Source organism: Ctenopharyngodon idella, chromosome 19 (genome assembly GCF_019924925.1).
Source record: "Ctenopharyngodon idella isolate HZGC_01 chromosome 19, HZGC01, whole genome shotgun sequence".
Taxonomy (NCBI): domain Eukaryota; kingdom Metazoa; phylum Chordata; class Actinopteri; order Cypriniformes; family Xenocyprididae; genus Ctenopharyngodon; species Ctenopharyngodon idella.
Window position 1 is genome coordinate 25,214,952 of NC_067238.1, and position 18,417 is coordinate 25,233,368.

The window sequence follows — 18,417 nt, forward strand, 5'->3', positions numbered from 1 at the left end:
CAATCCACGCCAGTGTCGTTTCGTAAAATATGTGTGACACATATCTCAGTGTGACATTGAGTCAGTGCTTGTGCCATACATCACGTAAATAGTCGACATGCACAGCGGCAGCTTTGGTGCCGTCCTGTAGTTTAATGGGGGTCAGAGAATTCCCCTGCTCGGCCCTCTGATGTGATTAATCCAGTGTGTGTGTGTTTCCTGAGGGCAGGGGAGATTAACTCTGGTTTGTGGGATTTAATCTTGGAGCAGGGATTCCCCCCTCACACCCCACGGCAGCCGCAGGCCAGCGTTCCCCACCCTCTTCAGTCTTATCTGCTTCAGCACAGAGGCATCCCTCCCATAGTGTGTTACATCACCTCTTCAGACTGTATTTGTGAGCAGGCCGCAGGATCGGAGGGTTGTTTGGCTGAGGGGTGATTGAACTGTCTGTCAATATGAAGCCGAATGGCAGTCAGGGATAAATAATGAAAAAAAGAAAGAAGCTGTTATCAGCAGCGCCCTAGAGAGAGTCTTCTTCTACACCGAGAACAATCACAACTCACACCCGACTTAAAGCGCACACTTGCTTTGGGCTCCTTCTTTCTTTGGGTTTCTCACTCTATTACTCTGCTTTCTGCCTCCTTCATCACTCACTCACTCAGACTCATATACACTCAGTCAGTTACTTTCTCGCTCATTTGTTTACTCACATTAAAGGTGCAGTAAGCGATTTCTGAGAATCATTGTTGAACACTGTTGATATTTGAAATCAACCCGAACAAACACACCCCTCCCTTCATTGCTCCGCCCCCAAAATGCACAAACACACAATGAAAGAGTGGATGTCTCTTTATCATAGCAGAAGCAAAGCAAAATAAAGCTTCATGAAAAAAAGCAAAGATGACGAACGAACAACAAGGAAGAACAAAACATGAACATACAGTATGTATATACAAACAAGAGTTCGTTGTTAGTCGCCAGCAGCACACACTCAAAACCAGTGTTACTCACATATGGAGCAGAAACAACGCAACTTTAGTGTCCGTTTTCAGGCCTTCCCACTTAGGTTTCTCCAGTGCTGGAAAGCTTTTCTAATATTAATGCAGGTCTTTAAAGCTCTTGCCTGATCATAACCCTTCTTTTTCTAGTGATATCCCTCTGACCTTTTCTTTTTTGTAATGTCTCTCAGCCATCTCTCTTTCTACAGTCTTTCTTTAAATCTCCCTCTTGCTCACTCTCTCTCCTCCCCCATCATGAGTGTATACGCCTCCTACTGCTGATTGGCTAAAAGTTTGTCGTAGTGCTCGGTCCAATCCACTTTCAACAGAGTTTTTCAGAAATCGCTTACTGCACCTATAACTCAATCACTCACACTCATCATTCATCCATTTACTCATGCGTTCACATTCTCATTCACTGTATTTATTCACTCTCACACGCATTTGTTCATTCACTCAGACATTCATTCATTTAAACACATTTACTTTCTGACTTATTCATTTCTCATTCACTCCCTCACTCGTTCAGGCTGGAAATCGGAATACATACACAACTTTTACAATCTGAACAGATTTTAAAACACTAGGCATCATACAATTGTAGACTTTGTACATTTTTACAGAGAAAAACTGCAAATCATACACTAAACGTGACATACACTATCAGACTTTCACAAGTAAAGGCAAAGTCACACTGCACCAACAGATGCCGACAATCACCAGATTACAGTACATCATTTCTCAGACATTCCACGACCCGTCAATGCCGATTCAGCATGCTCAATCAATGAAAACAAGCTGCGACAAATGCCAACAGACACCGACAGAGGTAGCACACTGATCCGACAAAATATGATGAAGTGTCTGTTGCCGTCTGTTGGTGCGGTGTGAATTGGTCTTAACTCATGTGAAACATGCATCTCAATGCTAGGAGACGCGTGACAAATGAAAACAATGTCTTCTAAAATCGACTCAAAATATCAAACATTTCTGATATCCTCTGACTAGATGGATTCATTTTCTGAGACTAAAAAATCTGAATCTGTACCCATCATCACTATATAACAACTCCCACTGTTCAAAACCTGCAGACAGCCTCTGACTTTCAGCAACTAGCATCAGCACATCCAGACTGTAAATTGGCACAAAATTCGTGTAGTGTATTTCAGCCTTTAGTCAATCATTCACTCACTTTCTCGCTTATTCACTCATTCACTTTATTCATTAACTTACAGTACTTTCAGTCACTCAGTGAATCACACATCTTTGTCATACACACTAAAATGACCTATTAATGAGATTTTAATTAGTCCTTTTATCATGTTTTCCAGTAAAATAAAAAATTCCCTGAAACAAGATATATTTATTGAGAAGCAGTGTTGGGGGTAATGCATTACAAGTAATGTGAGTTACGTAATCAGATTACGTAACTAGTAAAGTAACGCATTACTTTTAAATTTACAACAAAATATCTGAGTTACTTTTTCAAATAAGTAACGCAAGTTACTTTGTTACTCCTATTTATTGACTGACAGCTCTCCTGTCCCCATGTTGAGAGAAATCGAGAGTAAGGTGCAGAAGCATAGTGTGAACATGATGGTTATTCTAGACTAGTTCTAAACTAAATGTGAGAATAAATTTACTCATTTACTTCTTCTCCTGCATTCTATTCTTCTGTATTCCAGAATGGCAGCACAGCTGAAAGGCTTGTTTGAGCTGCGCCTTCTACTGTACAGGCGTGAATTTGAATTTCCTTCAGCCTGAAGCTTATTCATTTCACTTTTGGTGTGAAAGGGCCTTTACATTTTTGGCAAAAATATAACTTTTTTTTGTTGTTATAAAAACTAACAAACAAACAGTCCAGCCCAGATAGAAGAGAAGTAATGCAAAAGTAACATAACGCATTACTTTCCATAAAAAGTAACTAAGTAATGCAGTTAGTTACTTTTTTAGGGAGTAACGCAATATTGTAATCCATTACTTTTAAAAGTAACTTTCCCCAACACTGTTGAGAATCAACACTGAAAGATTTCATTCACTTGTTTTCAAAGAGTGCGTCATTAATACAAATGTATTTTATCTTACTGAAAAATGTTGTATATATTTGAACTAAAAAACAAGACAAAAATGTGTTAAGAATATGATTGTTGTAGTGCACACTTGAGTGGTTTGCTAATTCCCTCAGATTTCCCTATTTCTTTCTGGATTCCATTAGTTTCCGACCTCTCTCTCTCTCTCTCTCTCTTCATCCCTCGCTGTTAAAGGATAGGAAGGATAGCCCAGCCTGAATATTTAAAGATGTGCTGATCCTCAATTGAGCCTGTCATCCATCTTTAGAGTCCTATTCTGTCAGCTCCTATATCACACCTACTGCCACCACACACCAAACCATCTGGACAGGACACTCAGAGCCATTTCTTAACCTAGTTATGTGACAATAACCTCCTGGCAAGATTGTGTTCTGGCCAAACTATTTCTTTCTCATTGCGTTTTTGAGAAAGCCTTTTGCCTGACCAATATTTAAGTCTTTATAAGTCATTACAGTTGACAACTAATAACTGAATACTGTGCATCAGTTTACATGCTTGTGGTCTTTGTAGTGTCCCATTGATCTCATGGTCAGATAAGTACCTGAATGATGACATTCGCTATACATGGAGCTCTGACAGCACCTGATTATTCACAGTCAATGACACAGTTAGACCACCTAGGGCACTAAACTTAATCAAATGTCAGATTGAAGGAGGTCCATTAGTAGTAGTACTAGTTAATTTTGTTAGCTACCATGTTTAAATTGTGTTATTCACATTAAAGCTTGGCCTAGTTTAACCCACAGCAGTTATATGTGAAAATCTGAGACCATCAGATGAATTGCATTGAGCAGGAAACATACTTCCAGGAGCTAAATGATAAATATCTTATTTTCCATGTTTTCTTTTTTTTTTAAAGTTAGTTTTAGTCTCCAGAAGGAATGCATTTTTCCCTGCAAGTGTGACAGTCAATACACAAGTAGTCTTGAAGTGCACACCAGGGGGAAATATTGAGTTTTAAGATGGCTTTTGGAATAGACTTTGCCTTATATTTGGCTTCTGAGAATAAGTCTTGTTCTGCTGGGGATTTATTGACACTAAGCTTTATTTTATTGCATTTTTTGGATACAAAACCTCTAGTTCCATCTAACCAACAATCTGTTTTTATCTTTAATACCTAGTTCAGTGTTCTTTTTTTCTTTTTTCTTTTTTTCTTAGCAATAACAAAGACAAGATGAAAAAGATGCATTATGACAATAAATAAACCAAAAAACTAAAAGAAAAACAAGAAAAAACAGCATATTGGAATGATTTCTGAAGGATCATGTGACAGTGAAGACTGGAGTAATGATGCTGAAAATTCAGCTTTGCCATCGTAGGATTTAATTACATTATAAACTATATTTAAATAGAAAAATGTTGTAAAAATATTTTACAATATTATTGTTTTTTTTTCTGTATTTTTGATCAAATAAATGCAGCCATGGTGAGCACAAGAGACTTCCAAAAACATTTAAAAAATCTTACTGACCCCGAACTTTTGTGTATATCATGTCATATTTTGCAATATTTATTTATTCATTTATTTTACTATATTTATGTCATTTCATTCAGAGTAAAATGCGCTAAAATTAATGAATATAACAAGGCTGCTATATATATATATAAATGAACTAAATTAATAACTAATGATTTAATAACTATTTTCTTTTAGAGGTGCTGTACAGCCAAAACAAACTTTGTCTGCATAATTTTCCTGTTATCACTGTAAAGCTGCTTTTAAACAATCTGTATTCAAAGCAAACTGACTTGACTTGACACTGCATTCTTGTTAGAAAAGCTATTTTCTGAGTTATTCATCATGATATCAATGTTTCAAATCATTGTTTTTGCACACTCTCTAATCAGCAGCCTTTTAATTGATGTGCAAATGCGTGAGGTTGCAATTTACATACTTTTTAGGTCAACATCGCCCTGAGCATTTTGGGACAATATGTTGGATCTGCAGTGGAGCGCACGGAAACTAAATTTACTGTCTATTGTCTTGTTTCTCTCTGGGGGCCGCCGGCTTTGAACATATTGCTCTTATTGTCACCGTCCTCTTGTTCTTGCTGTCTTTCACAGAGGGTCAAGAGGTGAAGGTGGGCGAGTACAATGCCATTGCAGATATACTGGACCTTATCAACAACACCATCAGGTTCCAAGGTAGGAAAAGCCCCGTTTGTGTGTGTTTGCGGGTCAGCGTTTGAGTGAGAGAGAGACAGAAGGTTCACACGCCTGCCAATGTTGTGTACTTACTGTTCTGTGTGTGGTCATCTGAATAATTCAAGAGTTATTTTTCTGTTTGCCCACATTGACATTCTTTGGGGGTTTTTTTTTTATTTTTTTTATTTTCTTATTCCCTGGATATTTCTTTTTTCAAACTGCCTCTGAGGAACACAGTGGTGGACAGGAACACTGTAAACCCTAATGCTCAAAATAATTAATTGGTTTGAGTAGTGTAAACTTAAATTAAACAAATTAGTTTAATCAAATTAACTTTTGTGAGTATTTAGAACTTTCTTTTTCTTTTGAGTTCACAAAACTAACTAACAGTTATTGCATGTAAAATACGAAATATATGTAAAATTTCCCTTGAGCAAACTTTTATTTTTTGCTGCAGTTTCTCTGCATGAGAATGTCCAAATTAAATTTTTTTTATTTTTTTTTTATTTAAAAATGTAACAAGTTTTCTTTCAAATGATACCAACCTTTTGACTCTCCTTGCTAGAGATTTGGAGTTATTATTTTTGTGCATGTCACTCAGAAAACAAACAAACAAAAAAAAAAAAATTAAAAAACTTTTGATTTCTTCATGCGATCACCACAAAATTTGAACCAGATACAGCTCCAAAAAAAGAATGATCCCACTACCTTATTTCCTTCATGAGATATTCTATTTTAAATTAGAAAGATATGTAAATTTTCCCTTTTTTCCACTTTATTTTTTTTATTATTTTTTTTGCTGTTTATTTGCAGTTTCTCAGAATGTCCTAATTAAATTTTTTTTTATTATTTTTATTTAAAAATGTAAAAAGTTTCCTTTCAAAGGATATCAACCTTTTGACTCTCCTTGCTATAGTTTTGGAGTTACGAGTCTTTACTTTTGTGTGTCACTCAGAAAAAAAATAAGGATAAAAAAATACCCTCAGAGCTTAAGGGGTTAATGTAAGTTCATATGTTCAAATAAAAGTTAAGTGCAATTAAAATGTATGAGTACATAAAAATCTGCTTATAGCAGTAAAGCCTCACAGTCTTACATGAAAACACCAAGGTTGTCAAGACATCAGGTTTGTTCATGCAATTCTTGACTCATTTTGATGACTCATTTGTTTTAAGTGCTCGACTGTCTTCCAATGTCTCATTATGATGTAAGATCTAATCGCATCTTACATCACGATCACCGTTTTTAAACCCATCCACAAATATTATTATTATGTAACATTGTGCAGAAATAGAGCTAATACTGTATGTCATATGAGTGGCATTTTAAAACCTTAGTCATTTAAATTACACAGGAGCGTCTTCCTAGGAAAGGTTGAAAGCTTTCTCTGAGGTGACGTTCTTAGAGATGACTCCAAGAGTTACTGACTGTGAACCATCATGACTCTCGTAGGTGTTGAACCACCGAAGGATCGGACGTTTGTGCGTCTGCAGCGCCGGCAAATAAACGTCCCCCTCTACAGCATCCTGTCTACCATCACTATCCTGGGCATGCTCATGGCAGGAACCTTCCTCTTCTTTAACATCAAAAACCGCAACCACAGGTCAGGGCTGAGCGAGACAACGACAGGAAATAGTTCAAGAGTGAGACGGACAAAAGTCTGAGACCACACTGAAAATCTGGGATCTTTTGTTTCATGCAGAAAGCAGTTTTAGGATTTTGAAAAATGTAAATTTGGAAAGTTATGATAGAAAATGAACAAGACATTTGAAGAAAAATATTTCTTGAGCACCAAATCAGCATATTAGAATGATTTCTGAAAGATCATGTGACACTGATGACTAAAGTTATGGCTGCTGAAAATTCAGCTTTGCGGTCACAGGAATAAATTACATTATTCAGGGTTTGGATATGCACAAACATTTTGTATTTTTGTCAGATATTCTTGATTCCCATAAGATGCTCTTTCATTAAATCTTTTATTTATAAATTGCCATTTTTTAAATAATGCAAAATAAAGGCATTTTTACTAGTGGTTTCGGACTTTTGGATCCCACTGTATATGATACAGTCATGGGTGTAGATGCACATTTAATTGCAGTAGTTAATAATAAATGAAATGTGAATATTTAATGTATCGGCTGTGTGCTTCCCTCCATCTGCAGGCTGATCAAAATGTCGAGTCCCTATATGAACAACCTGATCATTCTGGGTGGCCTGCTGTCGTACGCCTCCATTTTCCTCTTTGGTCTGGATGGATCTTTTGTGTCAGACAAGGAGTTTGAGACCCTCTGTACTGTGAGTAATGACTGATTTCTGTGAATCAGATGTGAATCTGGCTAGACAATGGGTTAGTTGTCACATTTTTTTAGTCCTGTAAGTGTTCTCATGGTACATTTATGTACTGTAATGGATAAATTGTCACAATGATAAGCAAACATGATGAAATTGGAATTTCTTTTGAAGGATATTGTTAATTATTCTAATTTAGAACTCATTTAGAATTTTGTTGCTGTTTTAATCCAACATTCCAAACCAGTGATAGAGAAAAGCATTTGTGCAACTGGATATTTGACTCAAAAACACCTTTTTGAGATTTTGATAAATTCCCCTGTGCCAACTTCCCCTGAGAGAACTATCCCTGGTCTACTATATTTGAATCTGATCGCTTTTCACCTCTACTACTCAGGCTGTGTCACCAGGATTGGATGTGTCTCGTCACGCCTCCACTGTCTGTTTGCATGTGACCATAATCCACCTTTTAATTACGAGGCTTTGGCTACTGCAGTAACTTAAGTCACAGGGGAAATAGCTCACAAATGTGTTGAGCAGGGCACATGTTACCTGCCTGAGATGGGCTCTGTTCTCTCCGGCCTGTTGAAGATTTGCATTGCGATATTAAAGGGTTAGTTCACCCAAAAATTAAAATTCTGTCATTAATTACTCACCCTCATGTCGTTCCAAACCCATAAGACCTTCATTAATCTTCGGAGCGCAAATTAAGATATTTTTGTTGAAATCTGATGGCTCAGTGAGGCCTGCATAGCCAGCCATGACATTTCCTCTCTCAAGATCCATTAATGTACTAAAAACATATTTAAATCAGTTCATGTGAGTACAGTGGTTCAATATTAATATTATAAAGCGACGAGAATATTTTTGGTGTGCCAAAAAATCTAAATAACCACTTATATAGTGATGGGCGATTTCAAAACACTGCTTCATTAAGCTTCGGAGCGTTATGAATCTTTTGAGTCGAATCATGATGTCATTGCTGGCTATGCAGGCCTTCACTGAGCCATCGGATTTCAACAAAAATATCTTAATTTGCGTTCTGAAGATTAACGAAGGTCTTACGGGTGTGGAACGACATGTGGGTGAGTAATTAATGACATTATTTTCATTTTTGGGTGAACTAACCCTTTAATTTAGGTTTATAAACAATAATATGTGACCATTTTTACAGCTGTAACTCCATGACAACTATAAATTCATCAACACATTTGCTTTATGGTACAATAAGATTGCATTTCAGTCACAGTTTCAACATGTATTTTGTGAGTTAATTTAATTCAGCAGAATCCACAACAACACTCAACACATCGCATAAAACCACATCAGAACTCAACAAACAAGATGTAGCAACAGCGCAGCAGTTCTATAAACTGTCCCAAAACTCTCAAACTGTTTCCGAGCCTTATCGTCCTGCCTTATACATGCTGAGAATTAGTTTCCCAGAGGAGATCAGAATAAAGAACACTAGATCTGTGGGAGAGAGTAAGAGAGACGGAAGATGAAGAGAGGACAAAGAGAAAAAAATATGCCTCAGGAACTTCTACAACTTCCACAGAATTCACTACGCACCCTGACATCCGATATGCTTTCTAATAGTGGGATCACTTCCTGCTTTGTTTCTGCTGCTTTGTATTCTGTTGACTGGTGTTACAGTACAATCTTACATTTGGGGTAGCATTTAGCATTCTAGTGCCTAAATTATAAGAACTTTTGGTTTGTAACAACCTTGTTTTACTTTCACATTTAACGTTTTTAGGTCCGTACATGGATCCTCATTGTGGGTTACACAACAGCGTTTGGAGCCATGTTTGCGAAGACCTGGAGAGTGCACGCCATCTTCAAGAATGTAAAGATGAAGAAGAAGGTGAGAAATGGACTCTAAAGGCATTTCAGATACAACACACCACTCCATTTATATCTCAAAGTAAACCTCACAAAGCAACATTACAGATCCAGGTCACACTGGTGCATAACACTAGCGAAAACAAATATACCATTTCAAATTATCATTATTACTATCAATAAAAAATATTTAATATCATTAATAATATATTGGCCACAGATACACTACCGTTCAAAAGTTTGGGGTCGGTAAATTTTTTTTGTTTTTGAAACAAGTTTCTCATGCTCCCCAAGGAATACAGTAAAAACAGTAATACTGTGAAATATTATTACAATTTTAAATAACTGTTTTCTATTGTAATATATTGTAAAATGTAATTTATTCCTGTGATGGCAAAGCTGAATTTTCAGCAGCCATTTCTCTAGTCTTCAGTGTCACATGATCCTTCAGAAATCATTCTAATTTGATGCTCAAGAAGCATTTCTTATTATTTTACAGTTGTGCTGCTGTAACGGAGGCAAGCTAGTAAGAGCTGTGTGTGTAAACCTCACTTCCCTGGCCTCAAGACGCACACTAGCAACTGATGCTAGATACTGTGGTCTGTAGCACCCTTGTTAGCGTGCCAGAGACGCCAGTTCGAATCCGCTTGGAGCGGGTCAAGCAAGACCGTCACACTGCTTAATATAAATATTTTTTGAAACCATAATTCATTTTTACAGGATTCTTTGATGAATAGAAAGTTCAAAAGAACAGCATTTATTTGAAATAGAAACTGCTGTAAGATTATAAATGTCTTTACTGTTACTTTTGATCAATGTAATATGCTCTTACTGAATAAAACCATTAATTTCTTTTAAAAAATCCTACTGACCCCAAACTCTTGGTCATATGGCACAATTAATTGGGTTCCAGTGTGGCAGAACACACAGAAACTGGTATATGTTGTCATCTCTCTCATAATGGTCACATTTCAGGACAGTTTTATGATTTTTATATATTATCATTTTTATAAGAATTATAATACAATAAAAAAAAACAGAACTTGATGAAATTATACTCCAGTTTATACATGGATGTTAGAATGGAGATGTAGATAATGAGATGGAGAAACAACAAAAGAGAGACCTATTTGAAGAAGGAGATGCAGGTTCCATGCTTAAAGCATCATGGGAAAGCAACTGGGCTGTCTGCTGTCTCATTTTTCAACTGCCAGAAAGCTAAAATATAGAAATGCTCTCTTCACTGAAGGTCATTTTGCTGTCTCCATGCTCAGTTTCCTGACATATCCAAAAATCAGCCTGCACTCCCAGTGCTAACCAATGAATCTCTGATCTCTTCTAAAGAATGGTGTCTTCCTGCTCCGCTAGACACGGTTTTCACAAGTCTGCGAGTGAATTTCCTCTGAAAAAAACCCCCATCACATTCTGAGGAATAGTGCAGTGGGTTTCTTTTGAACTGTAGCTACGCACAAGCGCATCCATGCAGGTCTTTAACACAACAGATTCATGCACGCACACTGACCTCCTTTCATTCTCTCTTTCTCTCCCTGCTCTTGTTTTTCAATGCAGCGTAAGAATGTGGCGAGTGAGGCAGCTGATACTGTATGACAGTGCTGTAAAGGATGGCTAGCCACAGCTCTAGCACCCTGCTGGCCATCTTTATTTATAGAGCTCACAGCCTACTTCCACTGCTGCAGTCAGAAACAGTGGGATGATTTCAAGAAAAATATATACAGAAAGAAAGAGTAGGACAGAGAGTGATAAACAATTGTGAAGGTAAATTTGGTAACTGAGAGAACTGAAGTACCGTGAAGATTAAGTCTGGTGACGTAGGACTGCGTGCAACTTCTCAGTTCCCTCTGTATTTCGTCCACTGCATTTAAGCATAATAAAGCCCTAACTTCATCGTCGGTCATATTTTTTAAAATTCCATTGTTGATTCAAATAGCAAACAACTCTTACTGCATGCACCGCAACAGACTTTTAAAAATTATGGTTGAAATAAAATGCTGCATGGAGTCAACCAATCAAAATGCTGCGTGAACTCAACCAATCGGCATGTTCAGCGCCCAAGTTTGAGAAAGTACTACCTCGAGAGCAGGGACTTTCTGAGGGGGAAATTTTTACCTGGAACTTCATTTAGACCCTGGTTCCTGCGGTTGAAAACCGAGTACCACTCCAAAGTCCTTAGTTCCTGGGGAAAGTTCCTGCGGTGGAAACGTGGCTTTAGTATTATTTTTAGGGATGTCCCGAGTCGATCTTAAGGATTGGTATCGGGGCCAATTAAGCATTTTTTTAACTGGTCAGTATCGGCTACACTAAGACCAATCCTTTATTTTACGTCAGTTGTCAAGCAGGTGTTGTGCTGTAGGTGGCGGTGTGCAACTTCAAGTGGGTTTGCCAACCAGCATTAAAAGCAAAAGAAGAAGCTCAAATGTGCGTGCATGACACACATGAACCAACTAGGTCTGTTGTAGCGTGTCACACGTTTAACTGGTAGTTGACATGTAGCTGCAAAGTTATTTATAGTTAGTAGAATGTCTAAAGTGGACTGTCGAAATAAACTGTTTAAAGTGTTTATGTTAATATTAAGACGCAAGCCCCCACACTTATCCTCTCGAATGGGTCGGGTATTGCAGAGCGTAGTTTTATGTTGAGCATGCTCCGCTGCTGCACTCACTAATATTCTGGAGGGTTTAGTACTCGTAGAAGGGCATATCGACAGAGAAGAAGGGGGATAATAGTGTTCTCATAGAATTATTTAATATTAGTATTTGTTGTAAATAATAAAATATTGTTAAACACCTGAGACGAACAGTGGAAAGTTGGCATATTTTAAAATATTCTGGGGTCCATTTGATAAAAAAAAGTACATTTATTTTAAATTACCCAAGACCTGAGGCTACTAACATCGGACCCGACCCGTGTCCGAGACACTCGTCTAAGTTTTGGACCGAAACCCGCTTGGGTCTCGGGTCGGACATCAGGTTTTCGGTTCCAAGTGGATCCGTAAAGACCTCTACCACAGACTTTTGCTTCTCTCTTTTTTTTTTTTTTTTTTTTTTGCTTCTTTTTTTTAAAAAAAGTAAAAAATTACAGTATCACATTTACAATGTAAGTAATTTAATCCAAAGGATTTAAATGCTGAAATGTGAAGCGTGTGTTTTTGTTAAAGCACTTTTATAAAGTCATTTAATGTGAGAAGATTTTCTAATTAAGCGATTCACACATATTCTGTAATGTGTAAGTCTTGAGGCTTTACTTTTAAAACTGTATATTTTAATATTTTAATTTTAGCTCGGAGCCCTCTCCCCGGACAGCACGCCAAATACGTTTACCATTTATTTTATCTGACTTATTTGTAAGTGTGAACTCGTGAACAACATTTAAGTCCACTGATAATATTGCATCAGAATTTAGTTCAGTACTGTAGTTTTACATTATTGCAGTGCAGTTTTTACCCCTCTTTCTTTGAAGCTTTAAAATGGTGGACCAAGTTTCTGAATCGAGTGGTGTCCAGTTATCATCATGTAAATGAAAGCTGACATTTTGCATTTTTATCCAATTTTGTGCAAATTTGTTAACATTTGCTAGTCTGATCAAATGATTAGTCAAGAAAGATTAACGTTAAAAATTGTCTTCGGTGTTGGTGCTGATAGCCTAGTGGTTAGGGCACTGACATATGGCACAACTGTGCTTCCAGCCGACCTGGGTTTGAATCCAACTCGAGGTCCTTTGCCGATCTCATTTCCCTCTCTCCACCCAAAGTGTCAATCTCCACTATCCTGTCTGCAAAAAGGCCAAAAAAAAAAAAAAAAAAAAAACTGTTCCATATTACTTCTGGTTCATCTATTAAATTGGAATTGAACAGTCAGGTCGAGCACACTGTATGCTGTATTCTACGTCAAAATCTTTTATTTCTATTTATTTTAGAGTTAAGGAGCAACAAAAATCCTGTTTTCCCTGATAACAGACTTCCAAACAAAGATTTAGAAGGAGTATGTGATGTAATTCCAGCTTGATACATTGCATGTAAGTTTTTTTTTCCCTGGTGTCTTCTCTTCAGTTGCACTTTCACACTCAATTAGCAGTTCTTAACTGGACCCACTACATATAAATAAATTCAGAGACAGGTAATGCCCAGGCTCAGGGCTTTAATTCCCTCCGGCACTTCAGTGTGCAGGAAGCTGGCAGTGAGCTGACTCCCGCTCCACACAGTGATGGACTGCTGGGCTTTGGCAGTCTAAAGCGATGGCTGCTGTCAGGACTGTGTTTTGTGAGTGTGCATGTGGGTGTGCCATCTCTTTATCAAGCTGAGAAGCAGTCTCACAGTATGTGACTCCACAGACAGCCCGTCTCAAATCAGCCGCCGTTCGATGCGGGTCCGGTGGTCCGAGGGGTCTGTTACAGTCTCGCCCTCGGGGCGCAGCGAGGGCTGTGTCAATCACCTCTGTGGGCCGTGCATCTTCCGGATTTAAATCTGAGCTCTAGAAACAAAGGGAGATGGAGCAGATACACATACAAACAATGTTATTTTGGACCCCTCTGATGTTCATTACATAGAGAAAAAAAAACTGTTTAAATTTTCTGAAATCTGAAATCTTTCCTGGTTGATTTTTTTTTTTTTCGTGCAATTATATTGGGACTGAAAACAACAACAACAAAAACTTATCATGAAAGCATTAAAAAATCCAGAGAGCTGTTATTGAGTCAGTGAGCTGACTTGAGAACAAAAATAATTCAGATCAATTTATTCTTTGATACGATTAAGCTAAGAAGGTTGTCCAGATGTTTAGTAAATAATAACGTTTTGTCACACAAAGTTAGCATATGACTTCAGAACAGTGCTATTTTAGTATCATTGCTATATTATTATAATTTTTGTTCATATTTTGAATTAGATTTTATTTCTATCATTTTCTTTTTTCACTAAATTTTAGTCATTTTTATTAGTTTTTTTAATAAGACTATATAGTTTGTATTTTTATTTATTAGTTTTAGTTTATTTAGTTTTAGTTTTTAAGTACTTTAAACTAAATGAAAAACAAGAAATGTGTTGGCAACTTGCTGAAATAAAATAAGTTTTTTAATATTTAATTTGTTTTTGTTTTTTTTGTTTTTTTGTTTTTTAGTTAACATTTAATGAAAATGTTTATTATTATTATTATTATTATTATTATTATTGGTTTAGTTTTAGTTAATGATAATAACCCTGCTTTAGAAGACTTGGTATATAACACATGAGTCATATGGAACACTTTATGATACATTTATGATGCTTTTACATCATTTTATGAAGCTTAAAAGACTTGATGGTGAGTTCACCTACATTTTTGGGTGAACTATCCATTTAAGCCTTCAATTTCTTTGGTCTATCAGTCCTCCTTGTTTTTTGTTTATTTATCTGCATATACAGTTAGAATTATTTTTTGGATGCAGAACAAGTTAAAATATTCGTCATTTTATGGCAAAAAACCTACATACACATCTACATACTGCATCATGCATCATTCAGACTGCATTATGGAACATACAGTGTCACAAATAGATGGCATCAGAGATGTGTGCATCTGTAAATTCAATCAGACACAAGCACATGATGGCCTGCATAACTTAGACTGAGCACAAACACAATCTGACACTAATGCACCACATGCTCTTGTAGACCTGCAGCAATAATCTTGAACAAACGGTGAGCAATTTGAACTGTGAATACAAAAGCTTAAACAGAGCTATTGGGTCTTAAAACCAAATGTTATTGGTTTACAAGCTCATGATTAGCAGCATTAAAGGTGAAGCGTGTCATTCCTTCGATGTTAATGCGCTCCTTCCCAGTTTAATGTGCACAGACGTCTATAATTAGACCATATGTGTCAGTGTTTGTTTAAAGGGATAGTTTAGCAAAAAAATGAAATTACCAATGGCAGATGGGGATGAAAAGAACTTTTTTGGAAACCTGTTTGAAAACAATTATTATTTTTGTTCCATTTTTTATACCTATAAACTAGACAGAGTCATCTGAGAATCATTTGCAATTTTGTGTATATTTACAGTTATTACAAATAGCCGTCTTGTTGGAAAAAGCTATTTACACTAACTCCACCCATCTTCCTGGTTAGGCCAGAAAGAATGTCTCTCCAGCAACCGATGATGTGGAGAATAAGGACTCTTCATTTAGATTTTGGCGTAAACAGCCCAAATTTGAATCCACATATTTCCAATCCTATTCTTCTCCCTTTTCCCATCACATATCAGCTCAGAGAAGTGATTGTTACATTAAAAAAGGTTCAGATGCTATTTGTAGCCGTAAAATGTGGAAGGGGGGATTTTAGGACTGCTATTCATTTTTGATCCATCATCACCTTCCGTTTGCTGAGATAAAAGGAGATTTTGTGCAATAAAGTGAAGTTCTATGGTCACATGGCCAAGCATTGCTTTCAGTGATTGTGCTAATGCATCTTGAAGTGTCATGATCCTGTGTAATTTCAAATGTCTGGCCATTTAATGAAACCTTCAACCTCTGTTTGACTGAAGATAAAGAGAATCTATTCTGAAAGAATTCAGCATGGAGCTCAATGGTCATAGTGTAACTCACCACCTCCTTGTTTCCCACAACGCAAGGTTTTGGTATTGGTAAGCCATCAAAAGACATCAGATCAAAACGAGTTAGCATTTCTATTCTGAATCATGGAAGAATTTGTTCGTTCCCGCTGTCTGAATACACCTAGGCTTCCTCGCCATGACCTTTCCTTTGATTTGGGTTCTGTTCAGGTCAACCACTGTTAAATAGAAGAAAAGAGAAAAAGATCAGACAGGAGCAGAGCTTTCATCCACAAAGGTTCAGAATGCGAGAGAAGATCATGCGTTTGAATTGAGCGAACAGCCCATTGATGGTTCCTGCCCATCTCTGCCTCTTTCTCATCCCTTAATCACCTCATCCATTGCTTTTCTTTCTTTCTTTTTTTCTCTCTTTCAGATTATCAAGGACCAGAAGCTCTTTATCATCGTGGGTGGGATGTTGCTGATTGATTTGTGCATTCTCATATGCTGGCAGATCGTGGATCCCCTGAAGAGAACTGTGGAAGAGTACAGCTTGGAGGCGAGTCTGATTGCTTATTATTAATGTTATATGTAACGATTCAACAGAATCCCTCGACCGGGTAGTAATGGTTAATCAATCCCAACTAAATCATAGTCACAGGGAGCTGGGATCATCGGGGAGTACATAGCGGCCAAGGTTTTATTACCATCTGAGTTATTTTTGGTTCAGGAAGTGAGACGCCCTGCCCCCACATCCACGGCGGTTGGGGACGTAGGCCAGCTGGAATGTGGGACATTGGCACAATTGCTTGGAAAAAAAGGCACTTGGACGAGCCTGTCCCATGCTGACACACAGAAGGGGAAGTGTGTGATCGAGCAGGGCTTCAAAATAAGCTGGACATTTTGAACGTCTGCTTGCTTTAGTCATGTGCATTTAGTCATGTGCGTTCGTGGACTTCAGTCAGATGCTGTCGCAAATGATTGGACATGTTTAGCTGGAAGCATAACTAAAATGGACAATGTCATGAATAGCTATTAAAGTTACCTTGATTTGTGGGGGGTTTTTTTAACTTAAAGGTTAGTTCACCCAAAAATGAAAATTCTTTCATACTTTACTCACCCTCATGTCTTTACAAACCCATAAGACTATGGTTAATCTTTGAAACACAAATGAAGATATTTTTAATGAAACATGAGAGGTTTCTGTCCCTCCATTGAAAGTCCAGGTAACCATAAAGGCATCATAAAATTAATCCATATGAATTGAGCAGTTTAATCCAAGTCTTGTGAAGTGATATGGTCATTTTATATGGTCATTTATTTACATTTAAACCATGATCAACACACATACACAGAGCACATTGCATAAGGTAAGCATAGAAGCTCAATCATGTGATGCACAAAAACCAATGAGGTTTGTTCTAACACAAACTTTCATGTTTACCATATGTGATGTACTCTATGTATGTGTGTTTAGATGTGAATAAACGCCTAAATTAAATCTGTTCATCATATAACGAGATCATATCTCTTCAAAAGACTTGGATTCAACTGCTCGATTCATATGGATTCATTTTACAATGCATTTATGATCTTTTTGGTTCTTCTAAGTTTTTTGGTTACCTGGACTTTCATTGGAGACACAGAAACCTCTCAGGTTTCATTAAAGTCCCCTGTAGTCAATAATTTTATCCCTTAAAACTCATCTTTGATCACCAAAATTACATATTTAAACCTTTTTTCCTTTGAAAAAATGTGTCCATGCCTTAAAATAGCTTGAATGTAACTCTATTACCTTGCCTCATTTGGTATACGTGGATCAATGAATGCAAATTAGCCCCACCTCCACTCACTCACGCCAGCTCAGAGATCCACTCAGTCAACTTACTGAGGTAAACGCTGCACAATGGTATTGCTCTTTACAACATCGGACACATAACGGTATCTAATATGATTAGTCTTTTGCTTGACTATGTTATCAAACAGCTATTAATGTGTTGCTAATGTTACACAAACCATGTTCCCGTTCTTCATCTCAGACAGCTGTCTTCTAAAAATCAGTATCCTTACAAACGCTTCAAACAACTTAGAACGTCAGACGAGAAAAGCATTTCGTTCATCATAACATCGGAATATACATCATACACCCGCCATATTGCTAAATCTACACAATTTTTCATATCAACAGAAAAATATACCGGGATAACCTGGCTTCTCTCGAGACTCCCCTGCTAGTTCACTGTTAATGATACGCTAAAGCCTGCTGACACGTTGACGTGATTGGTTACAAGGTAGTTTGTGATGTCACAGACACCAGCGATTTCAAATTTCAAATTCGATTTTCGCGGGTTTTCACTGCAGTTTTAAGAAGAAAATATTCAGCAATGGTGTTGACATATGATTTTGCACATGGTTTGTCTTAAAGCATATTAAAAACACCACATAAACATATAAACAACATTAAAAATATCTTAACCAAAGTCTTAAGGGTTTGGAACGACATAAAGATGAGTAAATAATCACAGATTTT

At 37.1% G+C, this 18,417-nt stretch overlaps 1 protein-coding gene and 1 long non-coding RNA gene across 2 annotated transcripts in view; one reads left to right on the forward strand and one right to left on the reverse strand.

The window, feature by feature from the left end:
* The window catches only part of gabbr2 (gamma-aminobutyric acid (GABA) B receptor, 2), a 208,568-nt gene that overhangs the window by 142,644 nt on the left and 47,507 nt on the right, over positions 1-18,417 (forward strand). The window contains exons 9-13 of the mRNA XM_051871938.1: positions 5,132-5,212; positions 6,663-6,813; positions 7,376-7,508; positions 9,262-9,369; positions 16,324-16,446. Coding sequence (XP_051727898.1) covers positions 5,132-5,212; positions 6,663-6,813; positions 7,376-7,508; positions 9,262-9,369; positions 16,324-16,446 — 596 coding nt within the window. The remainder of the gene's footprint in view (positions 1-5,131; positions 5,213-6,662; positions 6,814-7,375; positions 7,509-9,261; positions 9,370-16,323; positions 16,447-18,417) is intronic.
* Positions 10,611-16,430, reverse strand: LOC127500640 (uncharacterized). Its single transcript, XR_007926374.1, has 3 exons — positions 16,281-16,430; positions 15,943-16,126; positions 10,611-13,834 (listed from the first exon to the last, which is right to left on the reverse strand). It is a non-coding gene; the product is annotated as an uncharacterized LOC127500640 (long non-coding RNA).